The sequence below is a fragment of the Cygnus olor genome, chromosome 16, assembly GCF_009769625.2.
Source record: "Cygnus olor isolate bCygOlo1 chromosome 16, bCygOlo1.pri.v2, whole genome shotgun sequence".
Classification (NCBI taxonomy): Eukaryota; Metazoa; Chordata; class Aves; order Anseriformes; family Anatidae; genus Cygnus; species Cygnus olor.
In genome coordinates, this window is record NC_049184.1 from 3,345,439 (window position 1) to 3,358,134 (window position 12,696).

At 51.9% G+C, this 12,696-nt stretch overlaps 1 protein-coding gene across 20 annotated transcripts in view; it reads left to right on the forward strand.

Annotated features, from left to right (window-relative positions):
- Positions 1–12,696, forward strand: part of ARHGAP40 (Rho GTPase activating protein 40) — a 40,725-nt gene that overhangs the window by 4,345 nt on the left and 23,684 nt on the right. For 2 of the 20 annotated variants that reach the window (XM_040575705.1, XM_040575706.1), the window contains exon 2: positions 3,016–4,334. The exons of 10 other annotated variants lie outside the window; for them this stretch is intronic. Coding sequence is in view for 4 of the 10 variants with exons in the window: in XM_040575692.1 (XP_040431626.1) it covers positions 9,962–10,077 (116 nt within the window). In the remaining 6 variants the exon portion in view is untranslated. Of the gene's footprint in view, positions 1–33; positions 4,335–8,894; positions 10,078–12,696 lie in introns of those variants that run through there. 8 more of the 20 variants (XM_040575697.1, XM_040575701.1, XM_040575699.1 and 5 more) reach the window with 8 other exon arrangements.

The following is a 12,696-nucleotide window of genomic DNA, read 5'->3' on the forward strand; positions in this document are numbered from 1 at the left end:
ATTTGGGTTCTCCCTGCCAGCTCACCTGACGCAGCCCAAGAGAGAGAACCTTGTAACGAAGAAACAGTGTGATGACACAAACCGGGAGCACTCATGGCTCCCTCGCCTGAGAGGCTGTATCACATCTGCTGTCTTCTCTCCGAAGGGCCAGGCTTCTCAATTAGCTGATGCCAATTAGTTGGGGTCAGGGAAGTGCCCTCTTCTTGGAGGGGGTGGCACGATGTGACTTCAGTTCTGGGTGAACCTCCACCGCACTCAGTGTGCTGTGGATGTGGAGAGCACACATGAGAGGATAGGAAGGAGGTCTGTGGGGGGGCGCCGAGGCGTTTGAAGGGCTGTTTTGTAGTGCTGCTGCTTTGGGGCAGGGCGATGACTTTCACGTGACAGCTCTGGAGCTTGTGCACGAGACTGTCTTGCTGAGGGTGGCTGCCACCTGGCTGCTGTCAGCTCCGACTTTTCCAAGCTGCTGCTCTCAGTGAACTCCTGTGCTGGTGTCCTGGGGTCTCAGATTTCTCAGCACCTCTGTACGCGCACAGCTGAGCGTGCAGCCAGTGCTTGACCCCATTTTTCAGGGCTTAATCATATCCCAACAGCCCTCACCGAGGCACCATCACTGGAAATGAAGGCAGTATTTCTCATCTTGAGGTTTGAATTCTAGAGGAAAAACAGGGCTCCTGCTGCACGTGCACTGGGTGTGAGCTGTCTCCTTTGACCTCCTGATTGTGCCGTAGGTTCAGTTCATGCCTGCTTGTGAGGTTGGTGCCTGAAAAGTCCGCTTCCCCTGGCTAGCCCGTTCTGTGCTGGCTGTCAGATTGCTGGGCAGCAGTGCTGGCCTGGTGCCTTGGTTTAAACCCCAGGGGGATCAGTGCAAATAAGAGTCTGGGTTTCTTGAATGTCTGTTAGTCCCTGGGCCTAAGGCAAAGGATAATGCCTGCAGCTGGGCACTCCCAAGCAGTGAGAAGTCAGTTCCCTTACACCGCTGTGTGGAGTGAGGTTATAGCACGTACAGAAACGTGTTTTACTGATTTGTGTGGTGGGGAAGGAGCCCAGGTGTGATACCTAACCAAACGTCCTGCTGGCTGAGCTCATGCATCTGAAACTTGAAATGAAAAATATCCTTTATGATCCAGGAGGAGAGATGACTGCACACATCATGAAGGTGCCGCCTGTTCTTGATCAGGCTCCTCTGTAGCGTAGGAGGAGTTAATATCAGTTCTTGGGTGAACAGAAGCCTGAAACTCTTGGTAAGTCCACAGCAGGTGGCCAATATATAATGGAACTGGAAGGATATCCTCTTTTGGCAAGAAATAAATACAGCTTTGCTGATGAAAGTTGTTTTTCTCGGTCAAGGTAAAGCTCAGACAATGTTAATGTTTGAAAACTGCCGGGCTAACACAGTGGAAGGAAATCCTTGCATGCCTCATAGCGGAAGGTGGCCATGAGGCTGCGATGTATACATCCCTGCAGCTGACCCGAGGTACGGTTGTTTTGGTCAAATACTCTGCAACCCTGGACTTGCTCCAGCTCGTGCATAAGAAGGGTAAAAGTAGATAAAGGTACCGGCTGTATTTAGATGCAGCGTTTCCTTTGACTAGCAGGAGAGGAAGGATCCCTGCTGCAAGCACCCGCTCCAGCGCCGTCCCTGCTCCAGGAGCTGCGGAGTTCATTCACTTCGCGCTTCCTACGCGCTCTCGGCTTCGCAGAGCAGGCGTGAAGCTGCCGGATGTTTGCAGGCCAGGAAGAGTTGGGACCAAGCACAGAGCTGCAAGGTCAGTTGGGAGAACCCAAGGCTTTATTAAACACCAGGATGTTGGGGAAAAAGCTTTTTGCAAAGCTTAGTCTAGCTGCCGTGATGTGTTAGCTGGAAAACAAAAACAAGCCAGGGTCAAATTAAGAACTAGGATTGAGGAGAAATCGAAGGTCGAGGAAATTCAAGGGTTTCGTTAGCTCGGTTAGGGAGGTTTGTGCAGTTCTGTAGTGGGTTACACTGCCGGTGTAAACAAAGCAGGTGGCAAAGAAAAGCTGGTCTTTGTGAAGGTCCAGAAGTGTGGTTGCTAGCTGTGGATCTACGAATATCGTTTAACCATACGTGAGTATTTCTGACAGTAATACCGAGTCAAGTGGCACGGTTTGTTTAGCCCTCTCGTTTACAGGACGATGTACCATACGAATCAATCATTTCATGAGCTCTTTCGGTAAAATCCAACGAGGGCTCAGCCCCCAGACTGAGACTGGTGTAACTTGTGAATTAATGGCGCAATGAATTAGAAAATGAACAAACTCACCAGCTCACGTGCTTATGAGCGAGCCAGTTTCCCAGCTGATGTTGGGAGCTCTCGTCCTTCTCCTGCATTACGGTGCCTGCGCCTCCTGCACTGCAGCGGGAAGCCCGAGGCCCTGTGGGTGCTGATGAGTCTCCTGAAAGGCTTTTGGGCAAGCTGCCGTACTTACAGCTCCCAGCGTGGAAGCTTGGCCCCTACCGTTCCTGTGGCTGTTCGAGATCCCTCTGCAGACGTTAGGTCTTACCAGAAACTGCCCAGCAGTTGCTTCTGCACAGCTGCAAGGGCAGTCAGCCTCCTCTCCTGCTGCCCCTCGAGCCCAGCATGTGCAAGGCTCTGGCTTTAGCCCCATGGTGCTGCTCCAGCACAGGCCAGCATGTGCTGTGTCGGGCCACAGCCTAACCTGTGTGAATGGCCACCGTAAAGCAATGCCTGCGTCAGGAAGTGCCCGTTGTACAGCAGCGGGGCTGCTTAGCCCAGCCTGGAGGTGTGACCCACGGCTCTCGGTGTCAGGCTGGTTGTAACAGCCCATTGGACTTGCTGCAGCTGAGTTAAAACACAGGTGCAGTGTGCACGTGCTTGCGTGCATGTCTTTACGCTTACTTTTATGAAATGTTCTTAGTTTTCAACTCAGCTGCGAGTCCAGCCTGAATTTCTGACTCCTGAAGTTGACGGATTTGACAGCGTGTACTCAGTGGATGATCTTTATGATGTGGTCTTTTTGCCTCTAAAATAGCACTGCGTTACTCTGAGCTTACGTGTTGGGTGTAAAACGAAGAATGAAGATCTGTCCTGTGCTGTCACTTGATGTTGGACACATGAGGTCGCCGATACCAGTCTCCCCTCCAGCCCTGTGATTAGAGCAGTGAGTCTTCACAGGAGCAAAGCAAGCAGCACGCAGGCATGTGTAGGCACTGTTGCCTCTCCCTGAGCCCTGGGACGGTCAGTTCACAGCCAACCTCACCTGCCCTGGGTGGTTCTCTGAATCCTGCCCTACAAAGTAGTTTGGCAAGGTCTAGCAAGCTCTGTATTCCCCTCATTGGCCCTCAAGTCCTAGATCACGGCTGCAATCTTCTGGTTTTCGTAAAGACTCGTGTAATTAAACTTTGTCGTGAATATTTTGGAAAAACAAACCCACCCCTGATGAGCTAACGAAGCCCTGACTGCTAACAGCTCCGTCAGAGCGGCTGGCCGCGTTGTGAAATCGGTTCCTGCATTCCCCACGAGTTTTGTTCCAGCTGTCGCGTCGTTTAGAGATGAAGCGAGTACGGGCAAGCTCTGCGTGGTGGCTGCGCAGCAAGGCTCCAGTGCGGCGTACATGGTGACAGCTGGCTTGGTTTTTAACCTCTGAGCCTTTAAAGAAGCATCCCAGTTCTGTTTCTGTCCCAGCTCTCTTCTAGAGGACAGATGAGGGGAATGTCCGTAAATACAGCCCGTAGCGTGCTTCTCATCTCTCCACGCAGAAAACAAGTTTGGATTTCTCCTAGTGGACCTGTTGAAGGGGTGACAAAGCAGAACAGAAGCCTGTTAGGGCAAATGCTGGCACTTCTGAGTACCGGCACAACTGTTGTTTATGGGTGGAATAATTGACACTTGCTATTGTCTGCCTGCTAATTAAAAACTTCTGCTCCTAGGCTGGGTTACATTTTCCTTTTATTTCGGAACTAACCGAGTAAGAGGGATCTGTAAAAACGCTGCTCCCTCTAAGAGGGGAGTATCGTGCTGTCCCCCACAGCCCCTTGGCAGGGACAGTCCTGCTAATGCAGTGCCTCTGCTCTCAAGTTTCCGTGCTGGGGACCAGCACGGGGAGGGGTTCCCAGACCAGTGGAAAAGGGTGGGCAGCTCAGGCTGGCTGCAAGTTCCAGCCTAACTGCGTCCCGAGAGGTAGGAGCCCCCTGACAGCCTTCGGGAGCTTTTCTTTGCTCATAGCAGAGAGACCCACACGTGAGCAAAGGGGCATTCAATTCCGAAGCAAGCACCCTATATCCAGGAGTACGCAGGGACCCGTGTGGTAGCTGTTCTTCTCTGGACCTTGAAAGAATTTGGAGCACCTAGGTAAGTGGATTCAGTTTTCATTATTTATGAATATTTTATTATTTATAAAAACTTCTGGGGAGACTTAAATCTTGTAAGACGGTAAAATCGGTCCAAACAAGCAAAATAACCAAGCAAGGCGTTGCTTTGCAAACTTCATTTTTGCCTGGACTTGGACTTGAAATATTTTGCTTTTACTAAATAACTCGAAGTGACGCGCTTGCTGCTACACAACTTACTTTTTTCCTCCCATTGTCTCACCAGCCGTGTGGAAGCTCTGGCTGGCCTGAGTCAGGCTGTCAGTTGTTCAGTGCCTCATCGCCTTGGTAGCTCTGAAGCGTTTGCTCCTGTGCCGACCGTGGAGCTGTGCCATGTGCACGTCTTCTCTTTTAAGAGTGGCTGTCTGGCACTGTTGGGGCAGTAACTCCTGTGGGATGCCTGACAACACCCTGACTCACGGGGAGTTCAGCCCCGGGAGCCCATCCCGCTGCTCGGGGTGCTGGTGCAGGAAATAAACAAGATGAGAGCCTAGCACATCGCGTCTTGGGGCTGAGAACTGGGGCAGCAGAGTAAGAGAGCCCCTTTCTGGCGCTCCTTCTGTTTGCGGCTGTTGCCCCACCCCTTTCCCCAAACGGGAAGAAAATCCAACCTGCAGAAACCAGAGTAAGGTGTGTGAAGTGCCCTGGGACGCTAGTTTTGGAGGCTGAGCTCATGCATATACCTTTTTTTCCTGTGAACGTGAAGGAGATGCAGAGCACTCGGTGCAGGAGGTGAGGATGGTGCTGGGGCGAGCTCTGCAGCAGGGATCCCAGTCCCGTGAGAGCTGAGCTGACCCGGCCGGGCTGTGTTTGGTGCTGGTTACTCGTTACAGCCACCGGGGTCACCGGCTGCTGGCCTGCTGTCCTCCCGCCTCTCTTCCTTCACACCTTAAGAATGATGTGTGGCACTTTGTCAGCACGGGCCCCTGCGTTTGAAGGAAGTGAACAAGCATCTGGGTGGCTGTTAACCTGCTGCCTGTCGTGTCTGTCACCTCTCTGCCTGTGGTGTCCCGCAGGAAGGAGAGGGTTTTTGCAAGGCATGGCACCCAGTAGGTGTCAGGCATGTGTTTGAACGGGGACGCAAACAAGGCCAGCCTCACAAACCAGCGAAGGTTTCTAATTTTACAGTCTGAAAATGCCCAGGAGGCAGAAGCACGTTCAATTTAGGTTGGTAAATAGGTCCTGGTTATTCATCAGAATAAGTGTTTTTGTGCATTAAGAATAGCTGCTGTGTCTTAGCACTTCCTCCTATTGTTACAGCTCTTCCTTCAACAGTGGAAATGTTTTGGGTGGTTTAAATTACATTTACAGTAGTAATTAGGTTTAAACAACATCGCAATTCACTTATCTAAATATACACGTGTGTAAAAAGCGCTGGCTTCCTCCTCCTCCTTTACTACCCTGAGCCATGACATGCTGGATTGGGCTGCAGGACGCTGGCTGCTCCTTGCCTTTTGCCTTTATCCAGTGGCCACGAGCCTCAAGGCAAGGTGGTAAACTGCCTGCAAATAATCTTGTGGGTACTGGTGCCTGTAGTAAGTCTGTTTAACTTACTTTTATGGCTTCCACGTTGCAGTTTCTCGCAACTAATCCGTTCATTCTTGTGCACGGTTTCAACGTATGGTAAGAAGAGGAGGAGCAGCGGGAGGTGGCCGTGCATCCCGACGTGGCCAGCGTGGGGATCTCTGCTCGGAGCTGCTGCCTCTGCCTGGGGCGTGCCGAAGCAGCTCTGCCTCTGCCTACTCGTCCCGCTCCGCTGCAGCATCGCCTCCACGCTGATACCCGTGGCCCCTCCTTTGCCCATTGGTGTTGTTTTTTTTTTTTTAATTTTTAGTTTAAGATTGACAGCTATTTGTGTGCAAACAAGCTCTGTGTAGGAATCATCCCCTCTTGCTGTTCACCCACCGCCTGAAGCCCTAATCCTCTGTTTGCTGCAACCCTTCGGTGCAGTAAAGCAGATTACGTGCGGTGACACAGAGCTCGTGGCTGTTTTACAGTGAGTGGGGTCGGAGCCGTTTGTTACGGGCTCTGAGCCATCCTCAGAGCAGTGGGGCAGGGAGGGTGAAGGGCCAGCGCTGGACGGCCAGGGAGGTGGTGCTTGACCTCCGTCACTCCCTGGGTTGATACAGGAATACCCCTGGGAGCTGGGGAGCTTTCCCAGTGAGATGACAAAACTGTGTCTTGCACCGCGGAGTAAAATCACTAGCTGGAGCACCTCCCGGGGGCTGAGTGCTGTGTTTCTTGCTGGCTGGGAGATGCTTGCTTGATCTCGCAGCCGAGGGCAGAGCAGTGAGGCTGCGTGCCGGCTGCCTGCCGGTAGCTGGGGCCTGGTGCGCAGCCGCGATTGCGGCCGAACGCTTTGCCCCGGGGCACGGCCTGGGTGCTGCCTCCCTGCTCGGCTGCGAGCGAGCTGGGGCTTGGATAATGGCACAGCCCTGGTGGCTCCAGAAACTCTAATAACCTGCTAACTTTAATGGCTCTGCGTGGCCCGTGGGTAACACTGCTTGAGGGTTTTCGTGGTACGTGATGGAGTGGAGGAGGGGGATAAATTATTTTCGGGTTTTCCTAGTAATCTGGACTCCATAAAAATGAACCTCCCCAAGGAAAAGGAATTGTGTTTAAGGGGTTTCAGCTGCATTCAGGCTTTTTGCTCTTCTTCAGGTTGTAGTGCCTTTGACTTACGTTTGGTTTGGGGATGCTTGACCAATGAAATGCTGCCCTAAGTTCTTGCAGAGCAGCTCGTGACCACGTGTTGAAACCGACCTGCGGGCGCTGCCGTCGAGCTCTGTTGGGGCAAAGGTTTGGTGCAGCCCTCCCAGACTCACAGGCCCTGGGCTCAGGTCTCCAGGCATCACATGCTTTGCTCAGCTGAAATTCCTGACTATCCGAAAGTGGGTGGGATGTTTTCCACTTTTTTTTTTTTGGTCCTGGAGAGGGGAAAAAAAAAAAAAGGTTTCCTGAGCAAGCCAAGTCATGTCAGTTTGGCAGGGTGCACAGATCCCTGCAGAACCAAGTCCTGCGCTAAAGCCGTGTCGTTGGCAGTGCTGGGCTCGTACCAGTGAGTCACTGGAACTAACTGTGCCTGCTGGGAGCACTGGTACGTCTCTTTGTTCCCATGTTTGAGTAAGGCAATCTCGGCCCGGTGAGCTTGGCTCATCTTTAATGACACCAGGAAGTCTTTCCTGGTGAATGAAAGCTCAAAACCAGGATTGGAATATTTATCCTGATCCGGTCCATCCTCAGCTGCAGGCTCATCTGGCCCCTCTGTCCTATTCTTCCCCCTTTCTCACGAAGTGGGAAACAAACTTGCTACTTATTCCTCTCGAATACCACGAAGAGCCGGAGTCCAGATGAGAGGGAAGGTGTGAAAGGCAGTAGATGGAGGTACAGCTGCTGTGCGCGCGCCTCAGTCAATCAGATCTTAATTGTTCTGCAATGCTTGCATGCTGCTTTGTGTGAGTAATTAAACGTGCTATTAAAGAATCCTCTTTTCTTTCTGTATGCTTTAAATTCTCCCCAATTTTGCAACAAGCCTGTGACGATGAAGCTGGCTCATCCTCGCGCCTGACAGAGCCGGTCTGTCTGAAAACCTACCAAAAAAATAAAAGCATCTGGCTGGAGTTATTAAAGGAGATGTAGTGAGAAGGAAAACAGCTGAGGGATAAAATAAACACGGTTACAGGCTGTCGTCATCTTCCCCCAGTTCTGGCAGCCTGTGTGTGTTTTTGTGTAACCGAGGAGCAGCCTGGCTGCTTGTTTTAGGGCAAGGTGTGTTTGGTGGGAAGCCTTCTGGAGGGGCTGGGTGGTCCCAGGGCAGGACCAGCGCTTCCTCGAGTGGTAAAACCAGCAGGCTCAGAGCAGCCAACTCTCCTCTCGTAAATCTGTCTGGTTTTGCCACTCCTCGCTCTCCTGTCTCGAAACCCGGGCAGCGTGTGCTCACACGCGGTGCCTCCTTCTGTCATGTGTGGCTCCGCAGCACCCCTTGGCTTGTGAGCCTGAGCAGGAGGGTGAGAACATTTTCCTGCCTTTTTGCATCTTAGGGAGGTCCTTGCATTGGGTGTATTGTTATCAAGTGCTGCCCACGCGTAATTCAGTGCTGTTGTACAAGCTGCAGCTCGTGGATGGGCTTTTGTTGCAGCTGGGGCTTTCACAAGCTGAAGTTCTCCCAGGCTGATGTCTTCCGTGCTTTATCTTGGTGTGGAAGTGATGTGGGAGAAGCCATACGGATAACCTGCGTCGTGAATTTGATCCCTTGTCATACTCACGAGGACCACCTGTAGTGAACAAGCTGAATAAGAAATTTGATGTAGGAGGTGTGTGCAAGAGCTGGGGGTGTGCTGGGAAGAGGGAGCCAGCTCCAACCCCAGCTGTCTGGGGTGATCCTCCCCCAAAACCAGGCTGTCCGGCGGTGTGCCCGCGGGTCCCGACACGAATTGGGGCGGCCGGGTGGTGTTACTGCTGGAGCAGATCGGCTGCGTGGTGCGAGGTGGGGTTAAAGCGTCTAGACTAAAGCAGCGGCTGAAATAAGGGCTGTATTAATGGGTAGGGAATTAAACAGGGATTGCTTCTTTGCATGCTTTCATGAGGGACCGTCTCTGAAACAGCTGCTGCTGCCCTTTCAAGCCGTGGCAGGCAAAGCAGGGTGACCCATAGAGCCAGTCCTACTGGGAGCATGGGGAACGGAGCGCGGTTATTACCTGGGCTAAATCGCTTTGCGTGCCTTCATTAAGGAAACTTTAAACAAATAAGTCAGCTGTAACCTTAGCTTCAGGAGTGAGAACGATAAATATCAGAGGAAGGGGAAGTTAGAGAAACGCTGTGAAAGGGGGTTTGGTGGAGAGAGTGGGAATAACAAATAGGAATAAAGCCTTTTGGGCACAGCAGAGAGAAAGGACTTTAACCCTTTGCTCGTTTGTGTATGGCTTGTTGACGAGATCTTAAATAGGGATCTGGATCTTGCGAAATACCCTCTGTAGGTGGTTTGGGTTTGTGCTGCTCTTTCAACACCAGTGTCTTTCACAAAGCTGTGATTTACGCAGTGCTGAGCTACGGCAGGGTATGCTGACTTGGCTTTTTTACTAAGCGCTCTGTTTGTTGGTGCTGGCGTGTTGCTTTTTATTTGCTGCCTCCCTTCCACCCTATACCCAGGCAGATTTTTTTTCCCTTGATGTTCTCTTACTCCTGAGAAGTGTAACTTTGCGGAGCAAATCCAGTATTTGACTCCTCCTTCCCAGTGCTGCTTGTGGGAGTTACTCTTTTCGCGTGGCTGCAACTCCAGTTAATATTTAGCAAGCTTCAGCTTCGGCGCAGGCTTGGAAATAACTCCTCGCAACTCCCTGATTCCTCCGAGTGCCGGCCGCTGGCTTAGTGCTGTCCTTCAGCCCCTGGTGCGCCTGCCTTGGAGTCACAGGTGTATCGGTGGTGCCTTCTGCTCCGTGTCCCGTGGGTGGGCAGGCAGGGAGGGAGGAGAGGCTGGGTGCAGCACCAATCAGCGACACCTTGCAGGTGACGAGGAGCAGCTCTTGGCAATCGCTTTCAGGCTCCTGGGCTCGGCGGCAGCGCTCGGTGCGGCGTGGATGGACTGACCGCTGCGCCCCTTCCTCGCCGGACATGGACAGGCACGGCAAGCAGGGCTCGGGGGTTGCCGGGACGCGGATCCCCAGGCCCCAGGTGGTGCTGCAGCCCATCCAGACGCCTGGCTGCTCGCCGGGCAGCAGCATCTGCAGGTACGGGGCTTGGTGTGCGGGGCACGGCTTCGCCGGGTGGGCATTCCTCCCCCAAGGGCAGGCTGGAGGGAGACCCGCGGCAGGACGGGTGCAAAAGAGAGAGATGATAGCTCGCTTGCCTCTGGAAATCTGTTCTTTAAAACTGTGCTCTCACTGCCTCGATTATGAAAACCAAACATATTAAAAATTCCTTTTATTTAGTGTGAACGTAATAGGTTTTTTCCAATGGTGTCAGTCTGGAAGTTGGACCCGCAGGTGTGCGTGTGTTTGGGGTAGTGCTGTGGGAGCTGGTGAACACTGTGTGCATCTTCACAATTCAGTAGTAAAGATGCCTTCACAGCTTGTGTGTTTTGAAGGCTTTTCAGTTACTTACAGAACCTATAGGAAGGTAAGAACCGCTTCTTTATAAATATTCTGCAAACCACGTCTAAGGTACAATTGAAAACTGAACGCCTGCTCGACAGACACCGTCCTCTCTGTGTGCTAACAGGACGTTAACTGACTCAAGGTCGCATTTAAAGCCTGTTTGCATCAGCCTAAAAATTGCACCAAGTTTCCAAATGTCTCCCTGCTGCGGTGACCTAAGTGTGTCGGTTCTGTATGAATATGCTTGCAAGCATCTTATTTATGAACGTAGCACACTTTGATGTTTCTGTCCGACTTCTCACTTTGCCCAGTCTGTTTTGGATTTGTGTGCAGAAGCAAGAAAGGAAGTCTTGAAAAGATCCCCGGCAAAATTTGAGATTCAAAACAAAATCTTAGGGAGAGTGACCCAGGAGTAATATGGTAAATGACTTTAAACTTATCTGTGTGTAAGAGGACCAGACGGATGCTTAGAGATTATTGCAGGGTTTCTTTGATGAGAAATACAAATATCCAGTAACAACTTTTTTTTTGCCAAGCAAGTTAGCTTTGTTCCAAGGTCTTTACTGGTGCCAGAACTTCTGTGGTCAGATCTGAAGAGGCTCTCTAGCTGTGACCGTAACATTCAGCCTCTACCGAGGAGCAGTTTGCAGCTGCTCAGCCAGCTCTAACCAGCAGGTGAAATGTGTCCCGTGCATACCTGACTTCCGTGGTAGCTCACACCTAGCGTGTGCCCATGCAGTGAGGTGGTTGGGAAATGATACGCAGAACATCCTCGTGGTCTAATTAATTGTCTTTAATGACTGTTTGTTTTCCCAGCGGTAGCTGCGGGGATGCTCACTGGATTCCCATGCAGAGCATGTGGTGGTGTCACGTCTCCAAAGCGCTCCTGAGCAAAGGCAGGTGCTGACCCAGCTCTCCCCACCCCGTGCTGCTCCTCTGAGCTGGTGCTGCACGGGGTGCTGGCAGGTGGAGGCTTTGCAGGCAGCTCCTTCCTGGTGCGTGGGGTTAACCTGCCCTCGGCAGCTGCCTCGGATCAGCTCCCCGGCCTGGCTGTTGTTCTTGGAAGGCGTGCTTTCTGCAAGGCCAGCGTTTCTTCCTCTTGCTACACGGCCTTGAGTGAAGCGCTATTTATAGGGCTTAACTGAGCGGAGGCTTTTCATGGCGATGTAATAGCCGAGCAGTTTGTCTTAGGTGTGATAACTCTCCCCTGAGAAATGCAAGCGAAGAACTTACGCCTGTCTTTCCCATGTTCCAGCGTCCCTAGACCCCTTATGCACGAAGCATAGCTCCATTCTGCAGCACATCTCTCGGCCCCTCCTTATTGTGTGCTGGCCAGCAGCTTCCTCTTGTCTCCTCTTTGTAGTCTCTCGCCTGTTCCCACATATCTGAGCAACACAAAATTACTTATTCTCTGCTCTAACATAGGTATGGCTGGTAGAATGGGCTACAACAAGAAATGAGAACAGGTCGTGTCATCCTTACTTTAAGTTCAACATCGAAGCAGCTGTAAGACGTTTAGTGTGGGTGAATCTGTGCTTCTCTAAAAAGTCTTTGTTTTAATGAATAATGACATGTAAAAAAATGCTCTGAACTTATTTGTAAAGGATTCAAACACACTAACCTAATCTTTCCTCTGAAAGCCACGTGGTCACTCTCCTGCTCTGTCCCCCAGCTGGGACGCTGAGGTGTACAGGGACTGAGCATCCTGCCTGAAGTCACGGGCAGTGGAAGTAAAGTGAGGAGGTGAGGGTGTCTCGTAGCAGGAGCGTGTTTTGAGGATGGGTTCAGTAACTGGGAGGCACTGACTCATTCTGGCCTTGCTCAAGTCCCTGGCACCGCGTGCTGCGGGGATGTGACAGGCAAGTCCCTAACGGGCAGAGCGAGTGCCAGCACCTCGTCAGAGTCCCGTGCGGGTGCTCTGCCCACGGCATCCTGGGGGGACGCGGGGCTGGCTCTGCGTGGGGGAGGCAATGGGTAGGAACAAGTGTGCAGGAGCCCTGTGTGCTGCAGGAGGTGCTAGCTGGTCTGTGGGGTTTGGCGAGCTGGTGCCCTGCTGGTAGGAGAAACTGGCGTGACAAAGTCCTTGCAGCTGCTGGAAAGGAAAACTGTTCTGAGTTGGGGTGTGCCCGGGTTCTGGGAGTGTATGACGATGGAAACAGGGCTGGTAATGCTACCTTTAATTAATAATTCTCATATGTTCATATGGCAGATCAGTTCAAACTCGCATTAAATCTCAGTGTTTTGTTTTGACCG